A 15,155-nucleotide genomic window follows, 5' to 3' on the forward strand; every position below is an offset into this window, starting at 1 on the left:
TCTGACTTATGCTACCCTGCATGTTTCAATTTCAAATTTCATTCTTCATCCTGAGAAAAACTTTTGTCTTGCACAGGGTGTATTTGTGGGTGCAGATTCGGGCATCCTAGTCCAATTATTTGTACGCTTATCAGATCAAGAAGCTATGGACAAAGCAAAGGCTAAAAAAAAAGACCATTTTCATTTAGTTATAGCAATGAGGAATCAACTGGAGGTGCCCCAGCAACAGAATTAGTAAATAGCAGCAGCTGAAAAGGACAAAGTAGCAGGAGAGACTACAACATTGGTTGCACCAGCCAGTGCTGGGAAAAAAAACTATGGGTACTGAAGACCTTGCAAAGAATTCCTGCATAGAAAGTGCAGCAGGTAGAGCTGTAGCAGCCAGCACAACAGCAGAAACAGATGGAACAGCATGAGACACAGAAAAAAGCAGTCACAGTAATATTAGCAATGGGCAGAACAGCAGGCTTATCAGGATCAAGAACTCCAACAGCAGCCACATTAGGAACAACAGCCACCAGTACTTACAGCTTAAACTGGCACTGTTCGTACAACAGGAGTGCTGTAGACAACAGGCACTTGAAAAGAGCCACCAGTGCGTAGCAGGTGTGGCAATAAGGCAGAGGTATCAGTCACAATAGGTGTGGCAGTGATTGCAGTTAAAGCAGGTGTATGAGAAGCGGCAGTGATAGCAGGCAGTGATGAAGCATTATTTCAGTAGCTCTTGGTAGCACAGTAGATAAAAACAGTAGGAACAGCAGCTGTGGTACTGAAGACAGTGCAGGAAGTGTCTACACAGAAAGTACAGCAAAAACACTAGCGGGCAGAATAAAAAAGAAATAGTCAGCACACTGTGAGGGACAGACAGTCTTAGAAAGTTACTGACAGAAGAGCAGCCACAGCAGGAGCAGCAATTGTTGGAGCAGCAGGAGCGATTGAGACAACAGGCAGAGGAGGTGTAGCAGTGCAGTCACAGCATTAGTACTGCATAAACAAGTAGTACAGTACAGCAGGCATGTGGAAGCAGACATCCAGTAGCAATTACCAACTTAACACCCTGGACTAAATAAATAGAAGATGAAGAAGAAACTGAAATGACTTTGAAGGATTTGTCTGCATATTAAGTCCAGTAGCACAAATTGAACTGGCAACTTGCATAGGAGGATCAGGAATAGTCACAAATAACAACAAGCATAATATCAGCCTTGTAGGAGAAACAAAACTGCCAGCACAGGCAGCATGATGAGACTGCAGGCAATGAACCACAATAATCACTATAAACAGCTGTTGGAGTAGGTATAGTAATCAAGGCAGTGGCATCTGTCCCAGAAGTGATGGTAAAGATGGTAATTATAGCCAGTGGAACAGAAGCAGCATGCACTGCAGTCTGGCAATTGGTGGAAGATTTCTACATACAGTGCAGGGATTGTCTGCCTGGAAAGAGCAGCAGGAGCAGCAATGGTAGCTGGTCCCACAGATGAAGAAACAGGCAGCGAAGTGTTAGACAGAAACAGCAGCCACTTTGACTAGGAGTGACAGCAGGCACTGAACAGAGGGCCAAGTAAGTGTGACAACCAGCAGGCAATGCAGCAGTTGTCAATTAAGTGCAGCACAAGACCAGTATAAACTGAAGAGGCAGTAATCCAGTATTTGTGGCCAGCTTAGTGGGTAAAACAGGTGATACAGCAACCAGTAATGGTAGTTAGTCAAAGCAAAAGTAGCAACACTGCACATTACAAGACAGTAACATCAGCAACTGGAATGACAGACACCAACAAACACAGCAGAGTTAAGGAGAAAGTATTCAGTGAACTATAGTAACTGCTGAACAATAAGCAAAGCAACTGAAATTGGTCACAAGTGTGGTAGAAATGGCAGTCACAGCAGGTGGGACAGAAGCAGTGGGCAGAGTTTTTAGAGCAACAACTATCAGTGCTGAAAAATAGCATGTAGTGCAGAACAGTAGTCAGTACAGTGGAGGGAACATGTGGAATAGCAACTGTACTGAAGACTTGTGCAAGAAACACCTGCATGGAAACTGCATTATGAACTGTACACATCTACTGTACAACTAAGTAAAAAATCTGGTCAGCATGAAACAGAAACAGCTTTCACAGAAATATTAGAACTGGGTGTACAGCAGCCACCAGCACAGCAGGAGTTACGGAGAGGTCATGCACTGAACTGCAGCAACCACTAGACAGCAATCAAAGCAGTAGTGGCAATAAGCAAGAACATAAAACAAAAGACCAGTGCAATGGATAAAACAGGTGGAATAGCAAATGTGGGTACTTATCCCAGTGCAAGACTTGTCTGCATAGAATGTGAAGCAGGTACAGCATTGATAGCTAATATAACAGAAATGCAAATGATTCACAGTAAGAAATATCAGCAGTCACAGGAGAAGCAGGAACCTTTAGTACAGTAGGATGATGGGGACAGCAGGTGTAGCATTAGTACAGTAGGATGATGGGGACAGCAGGTGTAGCATTCAAGGCAGAGACTGCAGTTACTGTAGGTGTGACAGAAGCAGCAGGGACAATGTGCACTGGACAGTTGCACTGAAGTAGTAGATCAGCATCTGAAGGAACTAAAGGCAATGCAAGAATTGCCTCTGTAAAAGTTGCAGCTGAAAAGTAACTGGTACTTAAAAGCAGAAACAGCCAGTAAAGAGGCAAGAAATGGTAGGAACAGAAATGTTAGTAACTGGCAAAGCAGCAGCTACAACAGTTATGACAGCAAATATTGGCAAAGGGCATAGCAAGTGTTGCAGGTTTGACTGTGCTTCTAGAAGACACTAGAGATGCCATAGTCCAGCAGGAATTGCCCACACACTGGATTATCAGGCAGAACAGCAACTGCAAATACTAAACAATGAAGATATTGTCTGCATAGGAAGTGCACTATGAACAGCATTGGTAGCTGAGACAGCAGAACAGAAACAACAATCACCAACAGACACAAAAGGTTTGACTAAAGCAGAAGCACTGAAGAAGCAGTAATCCAGCAAGTTACCAGCACAGTCGATAAAATGGGTGAAACAGTAAATACAGTTACTTTAAACATTGCTGGAATTCCCTTCTTAGAAAGTGCAGCAGGAACAGTCAGCACAAACGAAGATACAGAAACATCAGCCACAGTATTATCGAACTGGCAGAACAGCAACTACTAGAAAGTCACACTGAACAACAACCAGAATTTGTAGGAGGCAAGGCAGAAGTCAAAGCAGGTGTGACAGAAGCAATGGTCGCAGTATCAGCAGCAACAACTATCAGTACAGTAGGAAGAGTGTATACTCTGCAGTATAAAAAACAGCATGCATTGAAGAAGAGCAGCCATAAACAGGGCAGACAAAGGCTTAGCTAAAATTATCCTGGATAATCCCAGTCTTGCAATGAAAATCCTTAAATGCATTTTTCCCGGAAAGTTATCCAAAGAGTAGTACTGAAAGAGCAGTCCAGTCATTGGACACAGCAGGTAAAACAACCAAGTAAAGCATGCAAGCTGGGCTGGAGGAAAAGACATATCACTGGAGGACCACCATTCCTTCACAATGACTGAAGAGGGTCTAAAAGCAAACCATCTTGACAATCATTGAGAAAACTTAAAAAAGGCAACACAGAATGCATATGGTCTTATAAAGCATTACACACTTAGGAGAAAAGTATGAAGTGCTGTACATTCCCCCAAAAAAAAAAATGAAAACACAACAAAATAAAGTACATTCACAACAAACAAAAATAAAGATCTGTAATACACGTGACAAAATAATGAGCGCTAAAGTGAAGAATCTAAAGTATCACATTACAGGCAAATGTACAAATAACTAAGAGAAAAAAATATATATATACCATAACTGAAACACAACAAACTGGAGATACACTGATGAAAAGTGGACAGCTTGTTTGATAAAGCATATGCATAAGAAATATAACAAAATGAGATACACTGTATAGGAAACGACTATTTGGGCAGGTGGTTTAAAATTCAATAAATAGTGCTAATCTGATAAGATACAAAGGCACACAGTACCATTAATAACAAGATAATAGAGTGGGCGATTATGTATCTGCAATGAATTAATCTGATGAAAAGAAAAAATGTTAATTGTTGATTTCAAACTAAAAAGCTGGAGAAAATTTTGATTAAGTTGCATTCACTTCATCACACAAAGGCTTTTGGTTCCTATCAATGAGTCCATCAACAAATAGTTACTCTACTAAAATCACTCTTCAGTCTGCAGGACCCATATAAGGCATTCAGACTGCAAATAATGGGTCAATGTACAGTAATTAATATGGAAAATATTTACACTTGCATCAGCAATCTAATTACATTCCTGCAAAATCACTAGCCTCCACTAACAATTTTGTTGAAATAAAAGGAAAATACAAAGGAAATTCTATAGTGAAAAGAATGGAGAGAATTGTGGAATAATTAGCATTTCAGCAAAACCATCACATAACTGTCAACAAATACAAAGGGACATTGTACTAAGTGTCGTAACATTATATGACAGGTCCACCCTAATGGTTGGTAGAACTTATTTGAATTATCACTAAAGTATCTTGTAATGGTTCTACAGTAGTTTAGACAGCACTGCAATTTCCACTGAAAGCTTAAGTAAATTCTGTGATTTATCCTTAAAAATGTTTATACTTTAAGTAAATTTTGCAAACTCTGGATTTTTACCGAAACAGAGAAGCTTTCTTCTTGGTGGATAAATACTGTAGATCTGGGTTCTGTTTAAGCACTTCTGTTAGACAAGTAGCTCCGGGATGTATTTCAACATGAGGTTGACTTCACTGCAGGTTCTTTCATTGTACAGACAGTCTCCAACCTGTATAAAGGAACAAATTTATGAGATTGAAATAAATACTGTAGTTGGTTTATCAATTAATTTATAGGACAATTTCAATGGCTGGTATATAACGAATATTTTTTTAATAAAACATCATATACATTCATGTACTTCCATGTACTTTTGTTAACCTTTAAAGTGTAGTAAAACATTTCTGAAATTACAATTTTGTAGTTTATCATTTGCCAGCTATATAACTGCTCACATGCTATTAGGTGTGTAATTAAAAGCAGTACAGTACTAATTTTTCCTAAGGCCCCAACTGTGCTTTCTCAACCATTTCCTTTGATGTCTTTCCATTTGGTTGTTGTCGAACTTCAACTTTTCAGTTCCCTCATTAAGTATGAATCATCTGAGCCCGTCTTATGGGTTTAGGAATTCAACTTTTTATAAAAACATTAACCCACCCCCATCAGATCTTACAGAATATGACATTACATGTCATTCAGCTTTTCAGTGTCAAGCATATACTGTAGATCATCACATATCAAGAAAACTGCAGGTACAATACATATCCCTTGTATACTCTGGACTCTTAACCAGCTTGTGACATAGCTTCCCTCAAGTATATAGTTACACAAAGCATATAAAGGCTGGTAGGAAAGATCTGGTGATTTAGTTGTGGACAATATAATAGGTTTTCACAGCTAAGTTTTTGCGATGGGAGTCATCTGGACAGAAGACTGAATCAAAGAACCTTTCTCCGGGGTGGCAAATAATCCAAACTCAAGCTCATCAAATTTACAGACAGTAGACCCAGAGATAACCTGTATGGTGGAACTGGCAAGATTATATTGGGAATAAGTAAACATTTCCTAATGAAGCCAGGAGAGGACAAGGAAAGTATGTGGAATATTAGAAAGTACCACAACTTACTGAGCTGCCAGTTTCACCTCGTAAGGCCACTGGCAGGGCTAACTGGGGTAACCATAAAAAATCCTAATAATGATGGTTCAGTGTGAAATTACTGGGATAAAATGGGGCAGTATACCTAGGACTGAGCAGGCAGGCATCATCACTACCTCTGCCAATGCAGTATATTGCCATTCATCCTCTGAATTTAATGACATTTGCCATGACAGTAAATTTCATTACATTTTCAAGGCATGAAAGCATACGATTCAAGAGGGAAGTATACCTAGAAATGTGCTAATTGGAACCAATTTCATTGGGTGACACAGGTCTTCCCCCAGAAATAGATTTTTCCTTTGTCAAAATCCGTTTAAGAAGTCACTTGCCTATCAAAGTACAAAACATTTGAAGACAAAGCTAGAGCAACCACACCTTCACCAATTTCAACTAATGACTACAAATTGCCAAACGAAACTTGTACCTTCCATATTGCTGAGGGTAGATTTGCATGTGCATTTGAGTCTTCCGCTTCCAACCCAGTAATAAATTTTCAAGTTATTTTTCATCTTTGGTAATAAATTTCAAAACTTCTTAGTGCATACAATGTACCTGCAAGAAGGACCAGTAAGTAACCAAATCACAGAAATCTGCACAGCTTACGGGCCAAAGTGACACCTCAGAAAACTTTAGTAAAGTGTGGTGTACAAGATACTGTATACAATGAGTGGGAGCCCCAACAGTGACAAAAAAAATATAAGTTGGTTAATAGGTAAATAGTGGTGGTGTGAAGCAGTAGCCTGTTTTTAACACTCCTGACATACGTTACCTCTTGTCACCCTTGTTCTAAGTGTTAAGTGGGAAAGCAGCTTTGCCACAGCATTCCAAGTCTTTTATTAACTTACAATAACAATTATCAACAACTACACACATTCATAAGGAAAAAAAGCTTCCACAGAATAAAATATATGAAAATAAAATAAACATGGAAAAAGAATTATTCAAGTGCATCCTGCAGCAAAGGAACTAAAACTCAAGATGTTGATGAATCCTAACTACCCAATAAGCATTAGGGAAGGATCCCCCCACCCACCCATTAAGCAATAGAGGAGGCATTATAGTACCTGTTGGATTTACCTTAAATTTGCCGTGCCACCACCACAAGGTCTAACAAGGGCAGAAGTCTAGTCCATGAAGTGGGGAGGTAGGTCAGTGTTTCTAGGAGTTTGTGTCAAAATATTTCAAACCAATCATCACTGGCCTAGTCTTTCATATATACCCCTCAGTCAGATTCATCACACATCTTTTATTGATGTTGAGTATGAAAGCTGTCTGTGCCTCGGTGCTGGTCTCCACCAATGTACCATTGTCCTGCAAGAAGAAATCAATATTAAATTTGTAGCATACCTGTATATACAAGTGATTTTTTATGCTTACATAACGGTACTGTATATTAAAATTTACAGCATACATACAAAGAGGAGTTTTTGTACTCTTAAAACTTCACATGACTGAGTTTCAAAAATTGCACAAAATTTGAACAAAAACAGTATAAATACAAATATGGGATAATGCTTAAAAAAAATGTCATTACCACGAAGCAGATTCTCAAAATTATCTTGTTAATGGGGCATGAATTAATTACAGTACAGGTACCAATATTTTCACGAAAATTACAAAAGAAAAAGCTATTTTAAATTGGGAAGTCCAAGATCTTCTATTATATGTGCATTTCAAGAGCAGTGGTCCATCACCAATGATCATCACCTCCAGTGAATTTTTCCAAGATCCAAAAGGCTGTTAATTCAGTTTTGAATTACTGGTATTCTCCAATTAATACACATGGAAATTTGAACACCACGATTTCTTTCTTTACATGACTTGAGTTCTGTGGAGGAACTGAAATTAATACAGAAGAAACCTACATGTACTGGGAGAGGAGGATTCCTTCCTAGGCACTTGATACAAAATGCATTAGTGCGTAACGCAAAGCTAGATTTACTGCAAATTAGCCTAAAAATACAGTAACTAATGTGGAATAATCAATTGTGCTTTGGAATGTGGTTTCTTTAATTATATAACTTGACTAATACGTTGTTGTAGCAAAACTCATGGTAAGTTGTTACGATAAAAAATAGTCCTGTATCATTAAAGGATATTTTTTCCTTCCAAAGATAACAGAAAAAACACATATCCTAGAGCAAATGTTTAAATGAATTTCAATAATAGCTCATCTTATTTATGAGGACAATGATGCTCTTAAAAACTACTAACAGTGGTACATGCAAAGGTGTGTTTGCAAAGAGCATGTGAATGAAGATTATCATTTGACAAACAGAAAATGGTCTGGCAAAAAGCCTAAGGAAATCATCCAATACTCTGAAGATATGGAGAAAGTTCTAGTTATACAATACCAGAGTTGCAGATTGCAATTCTTTACTGTTGTTTCTAGCAATTTTGCATTACAAGTCGGGGGAATTAATCCATAATAGGATGAAGTTTAATGCAATAAAAAAATGCAGATTTTTTTGTTTAAATTACAGCATGATCCATCAAGTATCAGGTGCAAAATTTACAAAATATCCTCAATAATTTCCAATGCAAATCTTGAAAGTGGATAAGTTCACAACTGGCCCTTGAAAATTCATTGTAGTTAATCTGTATATTTCCAGCACAATAGATTTCAGTACACAATCCAAAACTAAAACTATGTGCACATGTAGGTAACAAAGTTCTCTCCTTTTAAAAAATGGTCTTGTTAACTTTTATTGCATGCTTTACTTGGTATTTGTCAGCTCGAGGTCATGCTTGGACATGGTGGGATCTTTTAAGGATCTTTTAATGGAATCTTTACCCATTTCACCAACCCTTAGATTAAGCCATTTTTTTCCCAGCAAGGCTAATTTTAAGTGATATTTCCAAGGTTTAACTCTGGGAGTTTTTAATCTGCATGAACCCAGTTCTGCCAATTTTTATATCTAAAGTTTATGTAATGTGGTGTTCCAGATTTAAAGTTCAAGCTTTTAAAAATATTTATATTTGTTAATTCATAACCATAAAAGTGATAAAACTGCATGATTTGGAGACGAGTTATTCTGCTCTTAAAGGTGATAAGGATCTATTCCTCTTTGATATAGTAAAGTACTATGTATGTCCTTTCTGTATATTTTGATAATGTCATCTTATTATTTCTGTAATTTAAAGGACATTCCTGTAATTTGATATAAAGGTGATTGTCATACTGTAGATGTTAATTGTCACAGTTGTTTCATCTTGTTACTATTTTGCATTTCAGAAAAACCTTCTGAAACGTAAGATATTTGGATTTCATCGAATAAATTATACAAAAAGCATGCGATAAATAATGCTTGGTAGTGCTATAGAGCTTAGTTTATTCTTTCAGACTGGTGTTTGTACGATCTTTCTCCATCTTTCGATAAGAAAAAGAAAAAACTGGCAGGTATGTTGGGCGTGCAATGAATTTGATGCACAGCATGTACCCATGTAATACCTTCCACTTGTGCTGTGAATGTTAATTTAAGACACTTACACAAACCTAGTATAGAAAGCTAGTTCTTCGAAGCACTATAGATTCCAGGACATAACAGTATTAATGGCCACTAACATTCTATATGAGTTAACAGTATTGATGCCCTCACCACTGTTCCTGCATGCATCTTTTCATGGATAAATTTAACTTTCTCTTTTAAAACATTTGAGAAAATTTAGGTCTCATGTTGTGAAGGATAAGGCAATAATATTAAGTATCAGTATAGTATTACAGTATCAGTGTAAAGTCCTTTGCATTCATCACCTCTTATCTGTTTCAAAGGTAATTTTTCTGTACCAGTTTGTTTACTTGCTTAACTAAGCGAATGATTTGGTCCTTTACAGGAACAGTGATGGTTGGTGGTGAGGATCAAGATTCTGATGTAGACACCCCTGCACCAACTCCCCGTCAGTACACAACACGTCGTGTTTCAGCTCCAAGCGTTCTTTCTACAGTGAAGGAAGATCCACACTCAACTACAGTTTGTATCGAAGATAATCCCAAAGTTGGTCGTCATTACAGCATAAGTGGCAGAAACCTTCCATCTCACAGAAAAATGACAGTAATTCCTTTGCCAGAATCCTTTAATGCTAACAGTGTTGTGGGATCTTCATTGCGCCGCTCAAGGAGTCTTGATAAGATTCATTCTCCTGAGAAAGATATTGTATTGGATAGCATAGCTTACAGATCCTTACGAAGAAAACGTGTTCCCCCAGTTGTGCGAGAAACTCAGTTTAATACTCCAGTCACCAGTGAGAGAGTACAAAGGAGGAGGGGGTCCATTGCTGTGATGAAGGTTAGTGCCATTCCCGAAGACTGTGGTGTTACAGAGTACCCTGAAGTTACCGATTCAGGGCGAGGTAGTGTTGACAGTGGCCGGATAACCAGACCTCGAATAGTAAATGGTCGAGGTAGTGTAGATAGCACAGACTTAACTAAAACTTTTTCTCTTCGATGTCGTAGTAGTACTGAAGGGCCAGAGCTAAGTAAAGCTCATGCATTTAATAGACGAGGCAGTGTAGACAGCACAGAACTCGCCATGGCGCGGAGTAAGAAAAGAGAAAACCGAGATAGTGTAGATTTGGGTAAAAATCCTGCAAGCAGACAGATTAGTATTGATGAAGGAATTGGAAGTGAATGTCTTCCAGAGGAAAGCAATTGGGAATAACTACATATACTCTCATGAACATTTGGTAAAATGCCATACGGAGAGGTAACACAAGTATCTTTTAGCACAAATTAATGTTAAAAGTATTTACCTTTAGTCAAACCACATTCCTTGCTTGTGTCAGGTCTCTTAACTGTCGTACTATAATTGTTCATACAGTAATTGTAATGAGTTACTTTTACTATAAACTGGTATTACGTATTCCTGAATTGTAATAACTTAAATGTTTTTAATAGACAATGGATATCATAAATGTCTAGCTGTGTTGTAATTTTTATGTATCGACTTCTGCGTTACTATATTTTTGAAACCTGCAGAGTCAAAAGAACTTAGTGAGAAACAGATAGGAATTTCTGTGTAAAAAGTTTCACAATTAATCTACTTACAATAATAGATTATGTATTTTTACCTAAATAAAGAATACAGAAAACATCAAATGTTTCAGTGGTCACTGCTTAAAATTTGAATATATATGTCCCACTACTGCTAATCTATGAATAGATGAGGCATTCATCTAGATCCAAACCCACAATCAATTTGCATCTTTGTAATCCAACAAACTGATGCATTACAATGATGCATTTCCTAATAGGTTGTGAAACATACCTGACTTCAGTTTACATTATGCCATTTCCTACAACATACATAAAATGGCTTGCATCAAAGATGGTTCCTATTCAATTACACCAAATTTAATAAATGAAACCTATTAAATCAACAGCAAAATCCACTCTCGACGAAGCCAGTAGCAATAAGCAAGTCAAGAATATATTTTTCATCCACGAACAAACACCCAATGTCACTGAGGGAGTGAGGTTTTGAATATCTTGCCAATATGTTTCTAGTTATTTAAATCCAAAGGGCTGAAAAATATATCGTTGAAGTCCTTCTATTTTGAGACTAAATTCTGGCAAAGTAATGAATACTCAAGTCAGTGTTATTTTTCTCAATCTCTCTCCACTCTAACTGTGACCTGCAACAGTCTATTAATAATTAGGTAACTGATTCACTGATGAGACCAACAGAGGCATGCTGGATTTTACTGAATGTGCTCATCATATTTGTGAGCCAAACATCTTACCACTGCACAGACACAGAACCAACTGCAATAACTTCACCCATATCAACAAGAAACTCATAGGAGAAGGCCAGTCATTCAAAAATATATGATTACAATCATATCAATTACCTATTCAGAAACAAAATTTGCTACAATATTACAGTCAGAACTCAACAAAGACAAAATAATATTCCTGACTATGGTACATGGCTCTCCTAAACATATATAAACAATCTTAAACATGTGAACCATAATAGCAACCATTCAAACAAAAATTAAAACTAGATGGCCAGTGTTATAAGACCACGACTACCACATGGCTTTAAACAAAAATCAACCGTGGAAACAAAAAGATAGAGTAACCATAAACCCTGTTCTTTAGGAAGTTTGCCTACAAAAAATGGTTAGGAGGTAAATTGACTGGAGGATATATACTACAGCTGAACCTTAATGATGGTTCAAGTCTGGAAGAAAGGTTCAGTTTAAGTACAAGTCTGAGGAACTATGTTGTTTTTACCAAAAAGTCTTGACAGCGGAAAAAAGGATCAAAGTTGCATGATGTCCTGGACATTCCTACCAATGATCTGGGGATGATTCTTCAGGGACAATAAGGTTAAACACGTGGTCTCAGAAATCCTTAAAACAGCTGCCATGGCCAAACTACAACTATAGAAAATTTTCCTCATGAATGCCACGTGAGAAGCTTGCGGCAAGGATTGGTGACAGTCTCTGTTCTTGTGAACGAGAAAAGACTTGCTCTTCCCTCACGTGGTATCCCAACTGACCAAGATACGATACAGAGATGTAAAATTAAGTCCATTTAGGAAATAATGAAATTTGTATACTTTCATGATCCCTGACACAAAAGGGGTCCCTGAAGCAAACAAGCAATTGAAAGGTGGAGGTAGACCTCTGCTCCTTCAACATAAAAAAAAAAAAAGTAAATATAGTTGACATGACAGGTAAATGGGCATCTTGTATACCAAGTTTGGAAAGGATGGGCCAGAGAGCAACACCTATATTCAGCACTGCAAAAAAACCCTGCTACAGAAGCTTAGCAATCAGTCCTGCACCTCCTCTATTTGCTCTCTTGATCTGTAGTACATACAGTACTGTACTTGTACTGATCACTTTTAAGTTCAGACTGGTTTAATTCTAAATGCTGTGCTGACTGCTCTACAGAACAATCCAAGATAATGATTTTAATCTTTTTGCCAGCATATTCCTTACACTACTGACAATGCTGCAGTTGCATTCAAGTCTGCTGTCAGATTCTCCCTTTCTTCCGTATAATTAAAAGATAATCACTGTTCCCCTCTCACTGCACATCTAGTGGGAATATTAGCTGATAACAATGCTTCATAAAACAATAACCCCTTCTATGGTGTTCCATTGTCGTTCCTTACCAGGGCAATGTTCTTAAAGGTAGAAAACCCTGGTATTTCTGTGTACCCCAACATTTTGATCTTGGGATTCTTACACTTTACTATTTCACTGAAAGGCATATCAGAAGCTTTATCGAATTAACAGCAAGAAGATTTTAAGCTGAGAGTACTTCAGAAACTTGCTGATACTGATTAAACATCTAGAAGGAATTTTTCACATAAACATTAAAGATACATACTTTATTCCAGCAGACCATTTCTTTAAATACTATTGATACCTAAAAACATATGCAGTACTACCCTTAGTCAACCATTTATTCAATCCTTCTTTCAACTATCTCCATTCAAACTCATAATAAATCATCTAAAAGAGAAGGAACATTTGTATTCACCTCACATGCAACAATAAAATGCATTTGCAAGTTTCCTGGGTAACTGTATACCATGTGCAATTGTAATCTCTTACCTTAAAACGATGGAAGAATGGTCACACAACTAACTTCGCAACTAGCCCAATTAAAGAAACCAACATAATACCCTGAGACCGTGCTGGCAACCTACCCAACCCCACAAATCCAGAATTGCGACAGACCCACTCACCCACTAACCTCACCATCTAGGGTTGCCAGAAAGAAATAGCTGCCAATAATTCTAAAATCTACCACATGCCCCATGATCTTAAGATCAAAACAAACAAAAGCAAATCAAGGAAACCAAACAGGAAATTAAACGGAATGAACCAACTGCTACAAAAAAAAAAGAAATTTCATCGCCCAATTTAATCAGTCTCAATCATCCATCCATTTAGGAGGACGCCTCAGGAGCTTTGGTAACTAACCCATAGTCGTTTAAATGCTTTATAAGTTCACCCAAGGTAACTTTGCTCTCATTGAGTAGAATATCATCAATGTGCGACCTAGTTCCATCAAAGATACTTTTGAGCTTGCCTAAAACAGTTTTCAAAATTTTTGCCATTATTCTCGGTGCTGAATTCAATCCAAAACCTAGTCTTGTCAGACAATAGGTTTTACCTTTATAATTCACCAAGTGATTTTTCCAAAGCTCTTCTGCTACTGTAATTTGTAAATACTGTAAGCATATTTTAGATTAACAATGGTTCCAGCTCCTGTCTGCTTCCATTCTCGATGGGTTTCATTACAAACATCAGTTATTTCATCACCTGTATGACAATTATCATAAGCATTCAGCTCTCTAAAATCCAATAAAGGTCTTATTTCATTCTTGGTAGGCTGTTCCACAGCTAGCAAGGGTATAATACCTGTTTTCACATCTTTCCAAGGTACTAAAATACCTTCTCTGACCTATCGCTCAACTTCTTCTTCAAAACCTTGTTTTTTGTCACCCTGCAAACTCTTCTCATAGCAATCTCATTAGTGAGAACTGGTGGACTAGACTTCCATTTCCATTCCACTGTCCAATATTATCCATCAAATGTAGCGTTCAAGTCTTATCTTTAATTACTTCAACAGTCTCCTCTAATTATGAACTTTCTGTCTTGCTTACTTGGTGCTCAGCAATTACTTCAAAGGTCTTCTAACTGAGAACTTTATGTTTTGCTTACTGATTGCTCAGCAACTGCAGCACAGATGACCCCAAATTTTACTGTCCCACCTGCAACTACAACAACACCACCCATGTAATAAATAGCATCCATTCCCAACACCACCTCAATACTGGGTAAGATTTGTTTGGTCACTACAGCTTCAACATCAATCTTAACTCCTATTCCAATTTGCACCTGACGTCTCCCCTGACATTTCACTTTTGACCCATCACAAGCCACCATGTAACTTATCCCTGCACAGTGTCCAACAATATTTGAACTTTTAAACAGTTACAGAAGACCCAGTATCAACCAATGCCGTAGCAATACTACCTTTCACCTTAACATCAATAATGTAATTGGTAATGAATGCGCCCTTACTTGCTGTTTGCACTCTTGCTCTTGATAAGATATCACGCATTCATATCAAGAACACCATCGATCTGTTGTAATTCAAAGGATATTTTGTCAGGAAAACCATTAACAAATGATAAAACAACCAATTTTTCCACGCTAGTATCTGTGAAACCAGCTAATGCACCCAACCTTCTCAGCTCATTAGCAAATGCATCTGCATATTCACCAGTCCACCTCTTTTGTGATAATTTAGCAAAAGCTATGAACTCACTGTCAGTAAATGCTGCTGATACCTTTCACTCAGTAGCACCAGCATCAGATTGCTCTGTATCAGTTAACTCTAAATACAATGCCAAGGCGC

General features: G+C 37.7%; 1 protein-coding gene across 4 annotated transcripts in view; it reads left to right on the forward strand.

Annotated features, from left to right (window-relative positions):
- Window positions 1–10,860, forward strand: part of LOC136831187 (uncharacterized) — a 238,456-nt gene extending 227,596 nt beyond the window's left edge. For 2 of the 4 annotated variants that reach the window (XM_067091170.1, XM_067091169.1), the window contains exon 13: window positions 9,605–10,860. In XM_067091170.1, coding sequence (XP_066947271.1) covers window positions 9,605–10,428 — 824 coding nt within the window. In that variant the 3' untranslated portion in view covers window positions 10,429–10,860. Of the gene's footprint in view, window positions 1–76; window positions 1,077–9,113; window positions 9,171–9,604 lie in introns of those variants that run through there. The other 2 variants (XM_067091168.1, XM_067091171.1) reach the window with 2 other exon arrangements.
- The last annotated feature ends 4,295 nt before the right edge of the window (window positions 10,861–15,155 follow it).

Source organism: Macrobrachium rosenbergii, chromosome 48 (genome assembly GCF_040412425.1).
Source record: "Macrobrachium rosenbergii isolate ZJJX-2024 chromosome 48, ASM4041242v1, whole genome shotgun sequence".
Classification (NCBI taxonomy): domain Eukaryota; kingdom Metazoa; phylum Arthropoda; class Malacostraca; order Decapoda; family Palaemonidae; genus Macrobrachium; species Macrobrachium rosenbergii.